At 50.4% G+C, this 18,552-nt stretch overlaps 9 protein-coding genes across 9 annotated transcripts; 2 read left to right on the top strand and 7 right to left on the bottom strand.

Annotated features, from left to right (window-relative positions):
* Positions 1-858: 858 nt before the first annotated feature.
* On the bottom strand, positions 859-3,219 carry AMD1 (AMP deaminase; the record flags this gene model as incomplete). The annotated part of the gene is made up of 1 exon (XM_076685579.1): positions 859-3,219. The coding sequence occupies one exon, from the start codon at positions 3,217-3,219 to the stop codon at positions 859-861; it is 2,361 nt and encodes a 786-aa protein (XP_076540203.1).
* A 1,057-nt stretch (positions 3,220-4,276) lies between these two features.
* SRC1 (inner nuclear membrane protein Src1p) lies at positions 4,277-6,950 on the top strand (the record flags this gene model as incomplete). The annotated part of the gene is made up of 4 exons (XM_076685580.1): positions 4,277-4,304; positions 4,371-4,579; positions 4,631-6,367; positions 6,435-6,950. 4 exons carry the CDS (start codon positions 4,277-4,279, stop codon positions 6,948-6,950), a joined length of 2,490 nt encoding a protein of 829 aa, XP_076540204.1.
* A 190-nt stretch (positions 6,951-7,140) lies between these two features.
* Positions 7,141-7,470, bottom strand: TRVA0_026S01420 (uncharacterized protein; the record flags this gene model as incomplete). The annotated part of the gene is made up of 2 exons (XM_076685581.1): positions 7,141-7,315; positions 7,367-7,470. 2 exons carry the CDS (start codon positions 7,468-7,470, stop codon positions 7,141-7,143), a joined length of 279 nt encoding a protein of 92 aa, XP_076540205.1.
* A 335-nt stretch (positions 7,471-7,805) lies between these two features.
* TRVA0_026S01442 (universal stress protein) lies at positions 7,806-9,185 on the bottom strand (the record flags this gene model as incomplete). The annotated part of the gene is made up of 1 exon (XM_076685582.1): positions 7,806-9,185. The coding sequence occupies one exon, from the start codon at positions 9,183-9,185 to the stop codon at positions 7,806-7,808; it is 1,380 nt and encodes a 459-aa protein (XP_076540206.1).
* Positions 9,186-10,450: 1,265 nt separating this feature from the next.
* ARF1 (ADP-ribosylation factor-like protein) lies at positions 10,451-11,205 on the top strand (the record flags this gene model as incomplete). The annotated part of the gene is made up of 5 exons (XM_076685583.1): positions 10,451-10,506; positions 10,554-10,563; positions 10,611-10,756; positions 10,813-10,884; positions 10,935-11,205. The coding sequence occupies 5 exons, from the start codon at positions 10,451-10,453 to the stop codon at positions 11,203-11,205; spliced, it is 555 nt and encodes a 184-aa protein (XP_076540207.1).
* Positions 11,206-11,313: 108 nt separating this feature from the next.
* Positions 11,314-11,669, bottom strand: TRVA0_026S01486 (uncharacterized protein; the record flags this gene model as incomplete). Its single annotated transcript, XM_076685584.1, has 2 exons — positions 11,314-11,591; positions 11,642-11,669. 2 exons carry the CDS (start codon positions 11,667-11,669, stop codon positions 11,314-11,316), a joined length of 306 nt encoding a protein of 101 aa, XP_076540208.1.
* A 182-nt stretch (positions 11,670-11,851) lies between these two features.
* Positions 11,852-13,219, bottom strand: STE24 (zinc metalloprotease; the record flags this gene model as incomplete). Its single annotated transcript, XM_076685585.1, has 2 exons — positions 11,852-13,153; positions 13,205-13,219. The coding sequence occupies 2 exons, from the start codon at positions 13,217-13,219 to the stop codon at positions 11,852-11,854; spliced, it is 1,317 nt and encodes a 438-aa protein (XP_076540209.1).
* Positions 13,220-13,456: 237 nt separating this feature from the next.
* HOL1 (Hol1p) lies at positions 13,457-15,142 on the bottom strand (the record flags this gene model as incomplete). The annotated part of the gene is made up of 1 exon (XM_076685586.1): positions 13,457-15,142. The coding sequence occupies one exon, from the start codon at positions 15,140-15,142 to the stop codon at positions 13,457-13,459; it is 1,686 nt and encodes a 561-aa protein (XP_076540210.1).
* Positions 15,143-16,267: 1,125 nt separating this feature from the next.
* On the bottom strand, positions 16,268-17,866 carry MUP1 (high-affinity methionine permease; the record flags this gene model as incomplete). Its single annotated transcript, XM_076685587.1, has 1 exon — positions 16,268-17,866. The coding sequence occupies one exon, from the start codon at positions 17,864-17,866 to the stop codon at positions 16,268-16,270; it is 1,599 nt and encodes a 532-aa protein (XP_076540211.1).
* Positions 17,867-18,552: the final 686 nt, after the last annotated feature.

Below are 18,552 nucleotides of genomic sequence, written 5' to 3' on the forward strand. Positions count from 1 at the left end.
TGTGTGGCTGGTGTGACACGGAGATGGGTCGCGGAGATTGGAAAAAAAGATCTTTTCGGGCGGCGAGTTCCTTGTGCTGGCGCGAGCGCCCATCTAATCTTATCAGATTAATCAGGGCTTCCTATTTGGGATATCGGCAGCAACCGGTCACTCCCGTATTATTGTAGAATATGGAATGGCTATGTACCCGTGGCATTAAGTCCCCAATAGCTTTGGCGTTGGCAACCTGCCAGAGTAAGTGTAATCGGGTGCTGAATTGGCGAGGAGATCATAGCTCGTGACCACTCTACAAATATTTGTAAACTTGTTAGGGCCAATGGAAGCTCCAAAAGTGGAGTAACGGGATATTTAGGGGGGAGGGGGGTTCACGTGGAGCGGGATATTTAGGGGCTCGACTGGAGGGAATTGATCATTCGGGTTGTATTCGCAGTTTGGGATTCTTCCCAAGACGCCCGAAATATTGGAGGCGCCTAATAATATAGGAGGCGGGGCTAGATTCGGTGGATCCCTACCGTACAAGTGTAGTACAGATTCAGTTCCTGTGTATATGTGCGGTGGTAGTTCAATGCAGCGGAATGCATGCATTAAATTTGGATTTTCCTCAGGGGCCATTGACATTGGCCTATGCCTCGACAGTGCCGATGAAAAGTCAAGGTCCGAAAATCGCCGAAAAAAGCTACGTGTACTTACAATTGGTTCTTTAATTATGTACTACAGTAATCTAAATATGAGCTGGCTGCTCTTTTTTAATAGACTTTATCAGACCGGTTGAACTCGTGTCATTTGAAAGTCGGTTGAACTTTTTAATAATCGGTTGTGTTGAAAGCTCCGTTACAAGGAGCCACCAGATGTATTTGGCTAGTCAGTGGAGCCGGTATAGGGCAATTCGCTCTTCTCACCAGTATAGTGCTCCATGAGACCGATTTCGTGCATGTACGTCTCACATCTGTAGGACATTCGAACATCAGGGATGTTGGTCTTTTCCATGATATTGCTCTCCGGACCCAGCAGATAATACTTCTTGCCCAGCCAGTGTCGCTTCATCTCCGCCTCGTAACCCGACTGCAGCACGGAGTTCCTGGCAAGCTCGCACATGTCCACAGCCGAAAGCTTGTAGATCTGCGCTGCCACAGAGTACTCCTCAATCAACGGCTCCCGGGTGAAGGCAAACTGGAGCGGATCGTCAGTGGACAGCGAGACATTGAGGCCCCGCTTGAAGTAGGAGTAGAATGGATTCTTGTCGTAGTTCAAAAAGAGCGCATTGTTGCTCAGCGGTGACATGGCAATGCCAACCTGGTCGAGATAGTACAGATACTGGATGAATGGCACCTTCCGCAGCAGAATGCCGTGGTTGATGCCCTTCGCACACAGGAACGCGGCTACCAAGTGCTCGGGGTCACCGGCCTCACCGCAGTGGGGTCGCAGCACAAACGTGTTGAAGCCGCGCTGCTTTCGCCACGCGTTGAGCGAAGTCAGGTTGGAGTACAGGTAGTACAGGTAGTATGAGTACGGCGGGTTCTCCGCAGTGTCCCAATACTTCGGAGTAGGGAACTTTCGGTGCATGATGCGGTCAGGCTTGGACTCATCGTCAACCGAGTCGAAGCCCACGACCCGTTGCAGCATGACGTGCAGTTTTGGGTGGCTCTGCGGGTTCTGGGTCACCTCAAACAGCGGCCTGAAGATGTTGTCGACAATCTCAGAGAAGCTGTCGACAATGCCGCCCTTCTTGTATATGTCATAGAGCCGCGGCACCTGGATGAGCCACCGCACGTTGGCCGAGACTAGCTTGTTGTCGACGACCCACGCCGCCAGCTTGTCCCACTCGTCGGGGTGTCGACCGTAAATGGAGATTCGATATTCGGCCATCTGGTATTTGCTCAGTTCCAAATCGTCCACGACTTCCTTGGTGATCTCGGCGAGGTACCGCCCCTTGATATAGTTGTCGGTCTTGAGGAAGATCTCTCGCAGACGCGACTCGCCAATGGGATTGTACTTGAGATTGAACTTGTCGAACCGGTGGAACGAGTCCTTGTGCGCGTGCATATCAAGCGTGTCGATACTCAGATCGTACGCAGACAGGTTGAGCGACTCAAACACCTCGCTCAGCGTGAGCAGCTTGTTGTCTCGGTAGATGACCACCTCGTTGGGGTACTTCTTCATCTTGTACTTGATGAACCGCAGTAAGTGCTTCTGGTTCATGCAGGCAGAGTGGTGCACATGGGTATCCACCTTCCGCACGTTGTAGAAGTCTCGGTGCGGCGTGGTCTTCGAGTCAGAGGTCTCCTGGTACTCGTTCAGCAAGGAGTACAGGTTCCACTTGGCCTCAAGGTACTCAAGTCGTCGGAACGCAAAGCTCTTGACAGGGCCCTCCCCACTAATGGCGATGATCTCGTTGAGAGCCATGTAGTAGTCTCGAATCGTCGGCACGTCTACAACGGCGTTCCCTTCGCTCCTGGCGTCAGCAGACTCATAGACCTGGAAAACGCCCCGCTCGTCGACCTCAAACACGCCATCGTCCGGGCCCGGGATCTTGCACTCGTCGTAATTGAAGTTGTCCCCGACCTCCTTGCACCCGGTGTACTTGTTCTTCCCACCGGCATGGTTTGTGTCGCCGTAGTGGTGCTCAAACTCCCTACCTTTCCAAGCCGGCTTCGGCGGCGGAGGGTAGATATTCCACTCGGGGCCGTTTTTTGGGTTGTCAAATTCCCGCTGGTTCGAGAGCCGCTGGTACTTGTGCCTCAACTCAATGCACCGCAGCACTTTCTTGTACATCTGCGCCAGCTCCTTGGCGATGGCCGGGTTCTCCTCACCGGGCTTCGAATATGCACCGTGTTGCGCCTGCGTATCGAACCTGGCAGCCCCAGTGGGGTGATTCAAGTGCGGATCATGGTACGATGAGACGAGCGCCGCCGCGTGGCTCACCGAGTAGTGCTCCTCGTCAAGGTCCAACGGCGGTGGAGGCGGTCGCGACATCTCGGCCTTGCTGGTGGGCGAGGTGGCCACGCCCAGCGGGTTGTTGAGCGCCCGATACTTGGCGTCCATGTCCATCATGTTCTTATCCTCGACGTACGAGTGGGTCGAGGCCAAGCTGTGTGACGCGTCTTGGTCGATGTCCAGCTCGATGAATTGCTCCTCATCTTTCTTCTCCTCGGGGAACTTCCGCAGATGATCCTGCTCAGCAAACCCCACGTGGGTAGAGTTCGCTCCTTTATCGGTCATTTTGACTGTTTTCTTCACAGAACAGACGACTCTTTTATACTCGAAAGTCGCTTCTGCGTCACGAATGCACCCCGCTATTGCGATGGGCAAAATATGCGTGGTTATTCCGGCTTCCGTCGGGAGGCGCGCGACAGTACAACACTCCAGTGAGCTCGCACGGCTTCACTAGAGATCTAACACGGCATATGAACCATCGTACGTAACCAACCTGACTCATCACCATTGAATCCCACGCCTGGTCAATGGTCATAACTACGCCGTGGTACCAATTGGTCCACAATTCCACATTCAATGGGCCAATTGATCCGTCATCCGACGGAGCGGAACCCTCAGCAGCCGAGTGTGTTCGAGGGCCAGCCCTCGAGCTCACATAGCCCCATAGCCCCAGACCCCCATACCCTTGGGTGTCAAGGGCTACAACGTAACAACCTTTTCGTAACACTGTAACTAACTTTCAATCTGTGACAAAACTCTCGTTACAAAGCGTAACAAACACTCCGTCACAGACTAAATCTCCGCGTAGCGGAGCCAAAAGGGTTTGGGGACTGGCCCCCAAGTCAATTGGTCCAGCAGTGTATTCGAGGGCCGGCCTATAGCTCCCGTAGCTAGGGTCAGCCCCCAGACCGCCGTATCAACCTTTTCGTCACACAACAACAACTCCCAACCTGTTACAAAATCCCCGTAAGAATGTGTAACAAATGTGCCCCGTCGTCACAGCTCAAATCCTCGCGAAGTGGAGCCCCAGGGGAGGTTTGGCCCCCAATTTATCCATAGCCAGGTGCTAATATTGAACCTGGTACATTCTCTGAGTAGCAGTACAGTGTAAAGCCATCGCTCTATGGGCTCTAAGCAGTAGGGTGAGTTACCCGGCAGTTAAGAAAAAACGGTTGGGATGTTGTCATGGGGACGACGCGTCGTTTGTTTATTTTGAGTTGTGCGGCCGCGGAGTTCCGTGCATGACAGGGTCAATTTCCCGTCCCCTTCATCCGCCCCTTTTTAATGTCGCGACGTTAAATGCATTTGTAGCATTTTTTTTTTTAATTGCGGCTCACGTATAATGGACAATACGGATTATCTACAAGAGGGTATGGTAAAACGGTTATATTAAATGTTTAAAAAAATAATAAAACAGCTAACGGTTAATCGTGTAGGCTTTGATCCCAGTACACTGCGAGTCGCCGACTTGCGACGAGTGTTCGTGTTCCATGATATCGACTATCCGTCGAGCGCGAAGAAGGCTGATCTGGTGCGAATATTCAAGGAGAACATTACTCCCCGGGCTGGCGAGCTTCTGCGGGAAGTCCAGACTACCGAGCCCAATGGACAGAGAATTGTTGACGTTGCTCCGTCGCGCAGAACTGTAAGTGAAATTTTTTGTTTGATCTGATCTGTGACACTAATTGGTATCTAGCGGTCTGTGTCGCCGTCCAAGGCTAAGGCTACAAAGCGATCCACGTCGCCAACAAAGGCTCAATCACCGTCTAAAGTGACCAAGGAGCCAGCATCACCGCGTAAACCACGGTCGCCGACTAAAACGCGAACGTCTCCGCGCAAGAAGAAGGTAGAAGAAGAGGAAGAGGAGAAGCCTAAGATTGTGGAAGAGCCAGAATTGAAGCCGCCAGTGCTGGAAGATGCGCCCCAGCTCAAGCCAGAACTTGTTTCTCCCCAGAAGCGACGGGGCAAGAGGACACTGACCGCCAAGGCCTTTGTCGAACCGACCGAAGCTAACATCGAGGAACCCAAAAAGGCTGTTCCAGTGGCACCCCTGGCCCCAGTGGGCACTACGCCACGAACTAAACCCAATAAGGAAGAGGGCGTGCCCAGCAGCGCGTCCTTCTCGGACAAGAACGTGTTCCAAAGCGGGTCCCCAGCAGGCTCGCCAAAAGAATTGAAGGCCAGCAAGAAGCGACCCCATAGTAAAGACGAAGATGCTGGAGCCGCCAAAAAGTCACGCAAGAGTAATGTCGGCGAAAACATGCCGGAGCCCCAGGGGATGCGTACGCCGGTACCAAAGCCCGTTAAGGAGCCGTCCTCGGTAGCCAGCAATTCGAGCACCCGGGCCACCCCAGGGTCCGCTATCCGGCACTTCACCTCGTTTCCCTCGACTCCTGACGACGCACAGTACGGCACGCCCGATCACCCGGGGCAATCGTTTGTGCCCATGACCGTCCAGCCGAAGGCTGCTTCCAAACCAGAAAGCGTGAACGACTTTACCTTCCAGTCTGAGCAGCGCGTCAACAAGCGGCTGAGCTTCATGCCGACCCTCGATCAGCTCAAAATGTCGAACCAGTTCTCACAGCAGCTGCGGCAGGAGCAGGAGGCAGCGCATACCATGACGCCACTCCAAAAGTCCATCGGCCCCAGCAGCATCATGTCGCCGCTTATCGAGGGCAACTCGACGCTCTTTTCTAGCCCGCTGTCCGCTGCCGACGCAGACCTGCCCATCACCAGCGTTACCAGCGAGAGCATTCTGTCGCAAAAGAACGAGGATACCCAAGAACAACAGACCATTACCGAGAAGGTAGAGAAGCTCAAGGAGGAGATCGATAGAGAGGAGGCTGCAGCCTCGCTTAAAGAGGAAAAGAAAGGCGCCTCAGCGGCCCAGTTTTGGCTCCAACGCATTTTCTCGTTTGCACTGTTTGGTCTGCTAGCGGCCTACGCCGGCTGGTGGAGGGAGCAGCGAATCGAGGTCGGGTATTGCGACGTTGGGTTTTCGTCTGCCGATGATGACTATGCTTACGGCGACCAGCCGATTCTCGAGCAAGTTGTCGAGGCGCTGCGACCAAAGTGCGTTCCGTGTCCGAGCCACGCCACTTGCTACCCAGACTTCAAAGCAGTGTGCGATGTTGACTTCGTTCAGGTTCCTCACCCGCTCTCTTTCAATGGCCTTATTCCAATTGCACCCAAGTGTGTCGCTGACACCGAGAAGCAGCAGCGCGTCTACATTATGTCCCAGAGAATTGCCGACATTCTGCGGGACCGAAACGCCGCGGCGTACTGTGGCGAGACCTCTGAACCAGCTGGCATTGATGCCGACGATCTCAGAGGCAGTCTGTATGACATCAAGGCACCAGAGCTCAGTGACGAGGAGTTTGACGATCTCTGGAAGCACGCAATCAAGGATATCAAAGACAACGACGAGTTTATTGTAAGGCAGGCAATCCCTTCCACTCATGAATAACTAAAGTGTTTTGAAAGCTAACTAATTATTATAGGTCGAAAGAGTTCGTAAGAGTACCCGAGGATACGCCAAGGAGGGAGATACCGCGCCGAACTTCACGCACACCACGTCTATTATCCAGTCGACCTCGCTTGCCAAGATCTCGCTCCAATGCCGCATTCGAAAGACCGTCACCGGATCCTTGGTCCGCTATCGAAGAAGAATTGCAGGAGCTGTCATAGGCCTCGCGGCTCTGGCTGGCGTTTGGCAGCTGCTTCAGATTAGAAAGAGCCGCAAGGAGCGAGCGCGACAGCTGGCCCAGGACGTGCTTGCGCGATTGGCCAAGCAGCAGAGGCTCAGCGATGAGGACACCAAGGGCATTACCGTCAGCTATCTAGCATCTCACCAGCTGCGGGATCTGATTCTTGTTGACGAGAATGAAAAGGCCAAGGAGAAGCTGTGGGACAGCGTTACCAGGGTTATTGAGACTAACACCAACGTCCGAGTTCGGCAATTGGAGTCTCACGGCGAGATTATGAGGACGTGGGAATGGGTCGGGTCTGATTTGTAGGTCCCGTTCTTTTTGTCCTGTCTAGCTATATATGATGTAGTGGATTGGCTGTATATTATGGTTTAATGTCTACCCCTCTGCTCTTGTGGGGCAATTAATACACGGAATAACGCTCAACGGGAATAATAAATAGCAATGTCTATTCTACTACACCACGACGACAACTATCATACATCATTAGGAATGCAATTCACTTCTTGATCTGGGACTCGAGGCTGGCGACGTGAGCCTCAAGCTTCTTGATCGAGCTCTGCAGGGAGGTCACATCGGCAATGATGACGTTGTTGGCAGCCCGGTACTCGTCGACGAGGTAGTAGTAGGAGCCGTAGCCGGTGATAGTCACACCGAGCAGGAAGCCAAGGAAGCTAGACCCGAGTTAGTAGTGTTTTTTTTTAATTATGAAAACCCGCACATACCCGCCTCGAAATGCGCCGACCTTCTTCTTGGGCAATGGTACGCTAGTGGCGTTTCTGGCAATAGCAGAGGTCGAGAATGCTCGGACAGCAGCGCTTCGCAACATTTTTGGTAGGGTTTGGTATAAATTTCGTTCGAACCTATGGTGAAGTGTGATTGGAAGGTTGGGACATCCTCCGCTTAAACCCGCCCACCGCCATTCTTACCCTTTCTCTATTTTGTATTCCAGACCTCTAGTTTAATAAGATATTGTGGGATGTGTATTCAAATATATAGAGCTATTATCGTAAGCAGTAGGGAGGTAGCAATTGGAGGGACTGGTCCCCCCAAGCCCCCCTGGGGCTCCTCTTCGCGGAGGTCAATCGAAGTACCCGGTAGTGGAGTATCGTAAATCCGTAACGTATGGAGTTATGCAATTGGGAATAAATAATACTAACAGATCTATTTACCGAGGGACCGGCTCCTGGGCTTCTTCGAGGGCATGATCCACGCCATGAGCGAGGCCCGACGGCGGGTATTCTGAGAGCTGTTAGACGAGGCAGAAGAGCTCGATCCAACCGAGCTGTTTCTTCTCCTGAATGGAAGTTTAAACGAAGAGGAGGTAATTGGAGACAGGTTTGTCTCACCGCTCGTCTTCCTCTCGAGGATATTGCTCTCGGGGCTCCTCTTCTTCTCGAGGATATTATTCTCGGGGCTTCTCTTCTTCTCGAGGATATTATTCTCAGCGCTCGTCTTCCTTTCAGGAATATCATCGCTTGTCTTCCTTTCGAGCATATCATCATCGTCTTCATCGTCATCGTCTTCATTGTCAATGTCATCATTATCATCGTCGTCGTCGCCGTCGTCATCGTCTTCTAAATCTACATCTTCATCTTCGTCGTCAAAAACGTCGTCGCTCGAATATTCCGAAGTGGCAACGGTATTATTGGTCGTAGATGGCGCCAGCTGAATCTCCTCGCCCTGGTCCGCACAGCACTCCTTCGTCTCCTCAATAACGCCCAGCAAATACGAGTTATCCGTCGGCCTGGCCCGCTGGGAGACGATATCCTGGCTGGCAATGATGACCGGCACTGGCGAGCGCGCTACCAGGTAGGACGAAATGGACTGCTTGTAGCGCATGCGCTTGAGGCTCGAGTAGCCCTTGGACGAGCACCCCACAATGACGACAGAGGGCTGGTACAGGACGAGTGTCTTGTAGACAATCGTTTTAACCTTGCCGGCGGCCAGCTCTACGACAATGTTGATCTTGCGTCTGGCCTCGTCGGCCAGCTCTACAGCGTGACGCAGAATCTCTTGCGCCTCCTGCTGGTACTTCTTGTCAGGCGACCCCGAGTCGACGCCCTGGTGCAGCCGCAGGCACACCAGCTCGTCGCCGTCCTGCATCATGCTCTCCAGAAGCCACCGCAGTGCGTTGACCGAGTAGCTCTTCTTGTTGAAGGAGCACAGAAAGGTGCGCGACCCCGTGCCGCTGTGGTGCTCGCAGTGCGTCGATGACACCGTGTACGACGAATACTCTGCAGACGAGGACATGAAGCTCGAGCGGAAGAACGACTGCGCCGGCGGCGACGTACCCCCCTGTAGCGCTGTGCCATTCATGCTCGTGATGGTATCGAAGGAGACTCGTCTCCGGTACGGGCTGACGCGCCCGCTGGCGTCAATCGGGCCCCGGCGCTTGGCCAGATCGCTGCGTGAAGGCACGTCAACGGGCGCGCTGGCGTCAAGCGGGTCTACGCTAGCCTCTGGGGCCTGCCCCGGTGAGGTGCGGAAGTTCTTATGCTGCGGGTACTTGCTGAAGTCAGGCTCTACAAACGTAACAGACATCTAACAGCCTCAAAACCAAATATACGGAAGGAACAATCAAAATATTGCGAAAATTCGCTTGGAGCGGAGTAAGCGTTGCAAGATACGCCTCCGTTGATCTCCTGTGCAATTTTACAGCGCCAGCCGCTTCTTGAGCAACGCGCCAAGCTTAGCCAAGGGTCGAACTCACCTCATGTGTGGGGAGCGCGGCTTGAACAAAACAAGGTTTACCCCCTTTGGCTGCGCCAATCCTTTCCCAAAGGGGGCATTTTCATGTACCCTTCGTGAGGCTGCCAGCCAGATCGTACAGCCATTGCCCACCGATGTGAACAGTGTGCATAATAGCCCGCGTTCTTTTGGGGTCATAACTGTGACTATTTGTAGAGCCTATCGTGCGAAATTACAATAGATGAAGACAAACTCTATTGGCGGTGGGTGGGTGGTATGGTGTGATGTTGTACCACAGTACCGGAACTAGAGTAGCCAAGGACAAGCCATACGAATTCTCTCCTTATATACCGCAATTATAAAATATACGAATTTTTGATTCGCTAGACATTAATACTTGGTAAGCCGCTTAGTTTGGTAAGTCCTTTCAAACCCCCCAGGGTTCCGCTGCGCAGAGGTCAGTTGAGGGCTACAAGGTTTCCGCGAAGCGGAGCTAAGGGGGCTTACCCCCAAGTCAATTGAGGCAGTGGACTATTTCTGCGCAATAGTCGGCTAATCGTGGGAGGGGGATATTGCTACGTTGCGCTGCGGCTTGTGCGGCTCATGCGGCTTTTTAAACTGTATATATATTACGTGCCTTAAGCCGCTCCCCCATCTGCACAGTGTACTTGCTGAAAAGTAAAATTTCAGCAATTGAGATAAGGCGGAGGTAAAAGAGAAATGGAACATAATTGCGCTACACTGGATCTGGCAATCGGCACATTCCAGGCACGGCTGTAGTGATACACAAGTTGCACTGTTCATGCGAGTGGTGGTATTAGATGCACATGTCCCAACTCCTCCCATACTGCGCAGTGGATTATACGGGCCTCAACGCTTCTAGCTCTCTCGCCTTTGCCGTTTAATCCCCCCCTCCCTTAGAGAGAGAAGTTGAAAAAAAAAAAAAACAGGGCATTAACACGTGGTATAGTCGACGCTCTCATCTCTATCAAAAAAAAAACGATCTTGTATCAGTTACATATCATCACTATCAAAGATAAAGTGTAGTTAAAAGGGGCGTACTATCGTATATTTTGGACACACATTATAAACAGAACTCTATATATATACATGTCGTAATGTCGCCCTGGCAATGGTTTCGAAAGCTGTATGATTATCTGCTGTCGTTGTTTTGGTAAGTCGTCAATCTGTTGTGAGATGAAGGTTACTAACTTTACAAAGGTCCACGGAGGTACGTGAAAGTGGTTCGGCAAAGGAGGACAAAAACTAACAATGTAGCTTGATATAACTCTGCTCGGCCTTCAAAATGCAGGCAAGACGTCGCTTTTGCGGGTTTTGGTGGGGGAAGGGTTCTCCCCCGAGTCGATCCCTACAGTGGGATTTGCGATGAAGCGGGTCAAAATGGGATCCGTCACACTCAAATGGTGGGTGAACATACTTTTGTAGTATTTGCTTGAGCTACGGCTAACAGTGGTGACAGTTGGGATCTCGGCGGACAACCGCGGTTTAGATCGATGTGGGAGCGCTACTGCAAAGGAGTCAATGCCATTGTGTAAGTAATAGTCGATATACCAGCCCCAGACATGTTAGCTAACGATGAAGATTTGTGCTCGATTCCGCGGATGAGTCCAACTTTGAATCTGCAAAACGAGAATTGCATTCCCTGACAAAGAAGGAGACGCTAGAAGAAATACCTCTGCTAGTGCTGGGCAATAAGAACGACCTTGACAACGCCTTATCGGTCGACGAAGTGATTGAAAAAATGGACCTCAACTCAATCAAAAACAGACAAGTTTCGTGCTACTCGATCTCGGTAAAAGAAGCGAGCAACCTCAACTCGGTCCTAAGTTGGTTAATTTCAAAGTCCAAATAGTTTTAATGCTAACCTGCGGTGTATCCGCGTTGTTTTTTTCTGGTGCATAAGTGAAATAGATATTTCCGTCGTCAAATAGCTTGGCATTCATTGAATTACGTATAAGTTTTAATCTCTAGTAGGCTGTCGGGGCGTTCGAGGATTTACTTCTTTCTTCAGCTTCAATTTGATCATGAGCTCATTGAACCGTCCTCGAGTTCGCTTTCTTAATTGCGTCCACCTAGAGCTGTTGAACTCCTCAGCAGTTCTGGGACGTCCGGACGGGTCTCCTTCGGTAGTGTCGTCGCCCACTAGTGTCTGCGTGAGCGATCGGGCTGGCCGAACGTCATCGGCGAGAGGCTCGTCCTGCGTTCGCTTGGCCGGTACAGATCGAGAGCGGTGCAAGCCTACTCATTAGCTCCACAGGTCTTATGCTTGTAAAACGATTTATCCTTACGCGTATCAGATGCTTTCATTCTCATCATTTAGTCTCCGTTTTATCACTTCTAGCAATATGTAGAAAGCAATGGCAAATGGTAAACAAGTAGGTCTAGATACGTACATAACACAACAGCCTCGCAAAACCTTCAGCACGAGGCCCTCGCAAAAGCATAAATAACAAATAATGATAAAAGCCCATTACAAAAACAAGCTCAGATAAGGCCGCTTACTGCTCCTTCTTGTTCTTGTTTCCCAAAGCTCGCAATCGCTCGGGAAGAATTGGATGGGAGTGGGTGTACGCACTGTAGAGCCAGTCGGCATCAACCGAGGCCAAGTTCTCAACATGGATGCCGATGAGCGCCTGGGACAGCTCAGATGCGTAGCCTAGCTTAGTGGCATACTCGTCTGCCTGGTACTCATAGGTCCTGCTCATGAGATTCATGCCAAAGGTGAGCAGACTGTCCAATGGCTGCAAAATGTCATTGAACAAGATAAACCCAACAAGAATCGGGTAGTGGTTGTAAAAGCCAAACGACTGATACAAAGACTTGTTGTGGATAAACCCAGAGAACAGAGCAAACACGGAGAACAAGTGGACCTGGCCAATCAACAGCATCTTGGTGGTGTGCGAGAGGGACCAGTGGCCAATTTCGTGGGCCAGCACAGCAGTAACCTCCTCAACAGAGCTCTTCTCAATCAGCGTATCATAGATAACAATCTGCTTGGACCATGGGAGGCCGTAGAAATAGGCGTTCGAGTGGGAAGATCGCTTGGAACCGTCAATGACATAGAGCTTCTTGAGCGGGAAAGAGACACGCTTGGCGAGAGCATGGACACTGTCCTTGAGCTCGCCGTCCTCGAGTGGAGTCAGCTTGTTGAACAATGGCTGAATCAAGGTGGGGTACACAGCAATGGCAATCACCTGGAAGCCGAGGAAGAAAAGCCACAGATAAAAGAAGAATTTGTCGCCAAAATAGTTGATGATCTTGAGCATACCAGCAAGCAGAGGACTACCAATAGCAATTGACAGCAACTGAGTCTTCACCAAATCGGTAAAGAACAAGCCAAATGTCTGCTTATTGAAACCAAACTTCTCCTCGAGTACAAACGTAGAGTACAGCGACATAGGCAAATCGACAATCGTAGACAAAAAGTTGAGACCAAACATCATGACAATGGACTGGGCGGTAATGCCAGTAAACATTTTCGGGGCCCACGCGGCAAGGAGCCTACCAGACAGATCAAACAGCTTTGGCAGGACGTCAAAGTGGATAATGGCAAGGTTCTGGGCTAGAGAGTACAGCGAGGACACAAAGCTGAACTTGGACTTGGCCCGGCCGTACTCCTGCGTTCGCTTAAATACTTTATCCTCGACTACGCCGAGCATTTCCTTTGGAGGCTCCTTTTTGCAAAGGACCCTGTACTGTCGGTAGTTGAGGTATGACGAGAAGAGGTACTGGCCGGCAGTAAAGCCAATAATTAGGCCCTTCCAGTTGAATCCGGGCTGATCCAACGAAGCCGCAAGTCTCTAAACACACAATTAGCACTTCCCAATCCCAACTCATTTGCCTTGACGTACCCCCAAATACTCCATTTTTTGGTCTATTCAAGAAGATTGGTGGATATGAGGATCTTCCCGATCTTGACGTGTTAAGATTTGACCGCGCACTGCTTAATTTTGCGGTGATTACGGTCTCAGATATTTCACCACACTCCCGTCACCATGGTAATTGCAATTAAAACTTAGACAATACATGTAATGGTACCAACTAGGCAAAATTCGCAATTGAAGGAATTTATAGGATTATATTGTATATTTCTAGTTTAAAGATTACTTACTCGTCGAAATAGCAATTTCATCTATAACTGTGGTAGCTTGTATGAGTTGCTTACCGTCACGGGCTTCGAGGAAACGAAGATACATACCCTTGGTATACTTTCTGCATCGCTTACCAAAGTAGATCATTGGCAGAGTAAGCATAATGAAGAAAAAGTCAAGAATACCAAGCGCAATGTAGGTCTTCAGGGTGCCCTGGCTATCTATCCATGGTTGGCATGCAAACGTGAAGATACAACTAATGGTGTTGTTAATCACAGACACACCAACCATACCCTCTAGGACCATCCCCGGATAGGCATCCATGAGATAGGCCATGCTCAAGTCACCAGCACACCCAAACCCGAAGCCCACGAACCCGAGCCCCACATAGGGCACAGGCCAGCTCCATTCTTTGGCAGTCCCGATGCCAAAGAGGAACATTCCAAGCGGACTAATAATTGCGGTGAGCATCATGAGCCAGAGACGAGTCTCCGGCTCCCTGACACCATTGTTACGCTTGGCCATGTAGAGAGCAAACCAATCAGAAAATATACCGCCATAGAAACAGCCAAGCAATGCACCAATTAGAGTGGGCACATTCATAATGGCAACACCATCGGCGCTGTAGTTGTAAGGGGCATCAGACCAATTTTCGTCCTGTGTCGTCATGTAGAACGTAAGCCACGCATCCTGAGCTCCCCATTGAAGACCCGAGTATAGCACTGGAGGAAATGTAAATACTCGCAAAGTCAGCCAAAGTCGCTTGATGTACTGCTTGAACCCTGTACCCACAAGGTTAGTGGCCGGGGTGATGATGGCAACCCTCTTCCAGTAGCCATTCTTTGGCTCAGACTTGCCCCGCTGCTCTTCAACACACTCCGCCATCTCGGGAACCTTGGTCAGGTCGGTGCAAGACGAGCTGGCAGTGGTCTCGGTAGATTTGTTCTCCGGGTTCGGCTCGTACTTGGACCGGTCGAAGTAAGTCTCTTCGAGAGTGAAGATGAGCACAATGAGGAAACCGCCAGAGATGATGACCCCCCACCAACCAACCCATCGCCAGTCCATCCGGTCAGCAATGTAGCCAGCGATGAGCGGGCCTACGTAGGTGCCAATGGAGGTCGCCATGATATACAGACCCAGAACGGTACCTCGCTGATGTTCAAAAAAGATATCCGAGAGGGAGAGCTGGACTTGGGCCTCGGCACAAGATTCAGAGGCACCTACAAACAATTGGTTCCACACACTATCTGCAGTAGTCTGCACTCTTGCATACCAGATTGAACCTACCAACCCGACAAAGATGCAGATAAGGTAACCAATCTTTCGGCCGTACAAGAAAGCAGTCGGAGAGAGCAGCAACGTGAAGTAGCCGATGCCCACAAACAGAACACCAGCAGCTGTGTTCATGGCGCCCCATGAAATACCCAGTTCTTCGTTCATGGACTCCTGGGCCGCTCCTGCGTCGTTAGAAGTCGCCGCTGTAAGTGCGGTGATAAACAGCAGGAGCAGGAATTGCCAGTACTTGCGGTACCATCTCCAATTGAGCGGATCATTTGGCGAATCGCTCGGCTGAGGGATCAATACGACCTCGCCGTCACGCTTTAGCACTCCCTTGCATGTTCGGACAATTCTGTCTTCATCTGCCAAAATGTGCTCGGTACCCGGAATGTAGTCGTCATCGTAAAGGTAATTCTCCATTCTCCCTGGGGGACTTTATTATATTTCTTCGAGGTGAGAAGCGAAATAACAATAAAACAGGGAGGAATAGTTCCTAAAGTTCAAGTGTATATAAAAAAGCGAATTAGTGAATGCTATCCGAGGTCTGCCAACGAGTAGTAAGCCTTGGTTTCTGAAAGCATTCCAGGCAGGTAGGATTAACGGTTCAAACGTCGAGTCGAAATGACTATACTATTAATCGAAATCCGCGAACTGTGCGAGAATTTCGTCAAATAATAGTACTGAAGAATAGCGCTAGTTAGCTCGGTTCTAGCACTCTATAGCCTAAGGAAATTTTTTTTTTCCGCCCTAATGCTTCAAACTGGGGAATCTGCGTCTTATAAATGCCTATCGCTGTGACCTCAATGGCAGCCTGTAATGCTGTTGCCGTACCTCCTGTTATACTCCGATATGAGTGAAATTTTTTTTCTTTTATGTGAGTCGGCGGTTGTATTTTTGGCTGTTTAAAGGGCCCGTATATCTTATACCAAATACAACTAAAATTTAGCTCATATGTTAACAACTTCAAGCTTTTCAGCCTGCTCCGTGTATCTGCTACTACTTTTTCATATCTCCAGCTAGAGTTCTTCGTATTGCTGATGACAATGTACTGGAGAAAGCTTGACGAAACCAAGGTTGATCTGCTGGGTTGAGATCTCTGCCTAATCTAGTAATTTTTCGCGACAGCTGTCTTGCCCGCAGGTCCTGTTCTCCGATCGTGCATGGGCGGGCTGCAGACGTGATGCAAGTCGGGCAACGGTTACACGGGGAGTTCCATTGCTCTTGACTTTTGTATATATACGTGGGAAACATAGCACGTACGTATTTCGCACCAGCAGTATACATATATAAAGGGTTAAAATATCAAATTTTTCCCGGGGTCAAATTTCAAGTAATAACTAATCAACCGAGATCAGTCTATGGTACTAAAATATTCTCCTTAGAAGTAATTAAATGTTAGGAGCTTGGCAGTTCAAGGTGCACAGAATTCAATTTTTTTTTCTCTAGAGGCCAAATATCTAATTAAAATAATCGTAAGTCGTCGTTAATGTCTGCAGTTGAACCAGACCGTTGGTATATTGTGTTAGTTGAATAAATAATTAGGTTTTAGAACCGAACAGGAACTTCGCTTCCATCGGCGTATCGTTTAATAAGCACCTGTCGCGTCCAACCGCTCTCCTCAGTCGCAGTGGCCCGATCAATCGTGTAGCCACCAATTCGTGGCAGGATTTGAGACCACAACAGCCAGTAAAGGCCACCGGCCGCGAAAATGCCAATGGCAACCACACAGTGCAGGTAGTATGGAAGATGCTCGTACACGTTCTGCCCTGCACTAGGAGGAACAAACGGAGCAATGACCAGGTAGATCGAAGAAAGCAAAAAGAATATGGTGACAGGCAACGTAGCCTTAATCTTTGGTTTGAAGTCAGGGAAATTATCTCGCCTTAGGTAAATGCCAATGAGCGCCAGGGCGACAAACGTGTTGACAATAGACAGGGGATAGGAAATGAGGTTGAGGATGAAGTTGTAGGCATCTCCTGGTGGAGGAGCAAGCATTACAATAACAGAAACAACCCAGTGCTCAAACAACCCGGCCAGTGGAGTGTTCAAAGGCTTGTTAGAAGCGAAAATCTTCGAGCATGGCAGCAGGCCCTCTCGACCAAGCTCCTGGACGATTCGTCCCTGCGAGAAAATGACAGACATCACATTGCCCAAGGCAGAGAGTGCAACAAACACCGACAGGGCGGTCTCGCCGCGCTTGCCAAATACAATGCTGAAGAAAGACGCTGCCAGAATTCGCCCCGAGCCGCTAATAGTCTCCCGAGGAACAACAGCAAAGTATGCAATGTTGGTCAGCATGTACAGAATGGCGACACTGACGAGCGCAAGTGGCGCAGCAACCTTAAGGATTTTGTTGGGATTCTTGGCCTCAGCCAGCGCATAGTTGGCGTTCGAGTAGCCAATGAAGGACCAAATGACGTTGTAAAGGGCAGTGACCACGCCGTAAGCAGTACCATCAGTGCCCTCAAACGCATTGGTGAAAGCGTGGGTGGGCTCAATGTCAAGCCGGCCAGAAAGCGCAACCCAGCCAGTGACGATGATGATCATAATGACTACCAGCTTGAAAACACCGAGCACATTTTGGAGACGCAAGCCCCACTTGAGCAAGAAGGCGTGGACCAAAAATGCGAAGGTCACGCAAGCGAGACCAACGAGTCGCTGGTTCCATCGAGTCACCTCCGTGCCGGCTGCGTACAAAATGTACTCACCAAAAATGACAGAGTTGGACGCGGCCCAGCCGAGCAAGAAAACGTACGAAGCGTACATAGAGGTTACCAGGAACTTTGGCCTGGTGAAGTAGTATTCCAAGTAGTTCTTCTCGCCGCCGTTCTTTGGAATGGCCGATCCCCACTCGAGGTAAACCATGAGACCAGCAGCAGCAATGAGGGTACCAGCGACCCAAATGAACAGACTCAGGCCCACCGAGCCACACAGCAGCAGAATGGTCGAAGGCGTGGCAAAGATACCAGTACCAATCATTCGGTTGAAGATGAGGAAAATGGCAGAGATGATGCCTATGTCCTTTCGTCGACCGCCCTCAATGTACTCGATCTCAGAGTCGGTGCCATAGTTCGCCTCGGCGTCCTTGATAATCGTCGAGTCCGCGGCCGCGGAGGAGGATCCCAAACCCACGTTGAGCTTCATTATGATGAGTAAGATGGATAGATATTTAGGCCCAATTGAGCCTTTTATTGGACGGAGTGACTAAACTTCAAAGCAGTGAACCCTTAAAAAAAGGCCAACGGCAGGCGCGGCTTTATATATTTCAATTTTGGTATGGGCTGTACCATATACCCGGGTGAAAATTTAAGCGTAAATGTCTCGCGCCTGGTGAGACAGCTCCAGGCTCCTCCATTGCGTGATGATCATCGACCGTTGGATCTTTCAGCCTTTCAGGCTTTGTGATCTGCGGTCACGTGCCATTGCACAAGGTCTCACATTGCTCGATATGCAGACGGATATACGCCATTTTATGTGAGCGATAGCGAATCAGCGTCCCTGACTGCCGAGAAGCTCCTGCGAGGACGGTAATACATGTATCAATGGTATCATTCGGCGTTTGAATGGCTCATCGCACACGCAATCGGCTGCTTTACTGAAATGGTGTGAGGCTCACTCCGCTAATACGAGACCGTTGTACACGTACCACAACAGGCGATGACTAGTTGAGACTCTGATTCGTTTATTTAATGTTACATACATACGATAGCACGGATGAGGGGTAAAATATTGCCTCTTTTCAAAAAGAAGATCGCATCAAAGAGTGTTCTCACGAACTGCGAACGCCTTTCTGCAAAAGAGGCTAACTTCGATTTACGGGATTCGTTTAC

This window comes from Trichomonascus vanleenenianus, assembly GCF_965637985.1.
Source record: "Trichomonascus vanleenenianus strain CLIB 3782 genome assembly, contig: TRVA0_026S, whole genome shotgun sequence".
In the NCBI taxonomy this organism is placed as follows: domain Eukaryota; kingdom Fungi; phylum Ascomycota; class Dipodascomycetes; order Dipodascales; family Trichomonascaceae; genus Blastobotrys; species Blastobotrys vanleenenianus.